Source organism: Brassica oleracea, chromosome C5 (genome assembly GCF_000695525.1).
Source record: "Brassica oleracea var. oleracea cultivar TO1000 chromosome C5, BOL, whole genome shotgun sequence".
Lineage (NCBI taxonomy): Eukaryota > Viridiplantae > Streptophyta > Magnoliopsida > Brassicales > Brassicaceae > Brassica > Brassica oleracea.
In genome coordinates, this window is record NC_027752.1 from 1,265,244 (window position 1) to 1,266,191 (window position 948).

A 948-nucleotide genomic window follows, 5' to 3' on the forward strand; every position below is an offset into this window, starting at 1 on the left:
TAGGCGTGACAATCATAACGGTCGAGATAACTACTCAACCGGCCGAAGAGGAAACCACAATAACCGTGGTCGTGGTTCCAATTACGGTCGGGGCCGAGGGAGTTATGGCCGTGGACGAGGGGGCATATCCAAACCATCTCACACGTCCAAGTCTTTATGTCACAGATGCGGGATGGACAACCATTGGGCCAAGAACTGCAGAACTCCGAAACACTTGTGCGAACTCTATCAAGAGAGTCTCAAGAACAAGAACCCGGAGGCAAACATGATCCAAGAAAACGGTCATGACGACAAAGGATATGGATATGATGCTGATGATGAATCCGACAGGGACAACAAAGATGACCAAATGGATTTTGAGTCATCCGACCGTCTAAAGGACTAGTTTTTTCGAATCACATTGTTTTATTGCTTTATGTCTTTGATTTGGTGTTTTTATTTTATGAAATGACATTTATAATAAAAGTCTTAAAGATCTTATGAAAGTCTCTAAAAGTTCAGTAAAATTTTATTTATAGAAATGAATGATGAGATGAGTATACTTGTGGTGGATAGTGGCACAAGTCATACGATCCTTAGAAACAAAAGGTACTTTATGAATCTCACAATGCAAAGTGCAAAGGTACAAACCATTGCTGGTGAGGCCAGCCTGATTGAAGGTCACGGCCAGGCCTATGTGATGATGCCCAAAGGCACTCACCTAGAGATCAAAACCGCCTTGTATTCCCCAAGCTCTAGAAGAAGCTTATTGAGTTTCAAGGACATAAGATTGAATGATTTCCACCTTGAAACATGGGAAGAAGGAAACAAAGAATTCCTTAACATAACTTTGATCACCAAAGGCAATAAAAAGATCCTAGAGACTATGCCCGCAATGTCCACTGGTCTTTACTATGCAAGGATCAGTATGGTCGAGGCAAATGCCTCCGAGCTATTCACACTTTATGG

The 948-nt window shown here is 42.0% G+C and overlaps 1 protein-coding gene across 1 annotated transcript in view; it reads left to right on the top strand.

Moving 5' to 3' along the window:
- Positions 1-385, top strand: part of LOC106344229 — a 931-nt gene extending 546 nt beyond the window's left edge. The window contains exon 2 of the mRNA XM_013783640.1: positions 4-385. Within this exon, the coding sequence (XP_013639094.1) occupies positions 4-385 (382 nt within the window). The remainder of the gene's footprint in view (positions 1-3) is intronic.
- Positions 386-948: the final 563 nt, after the last annotated feature.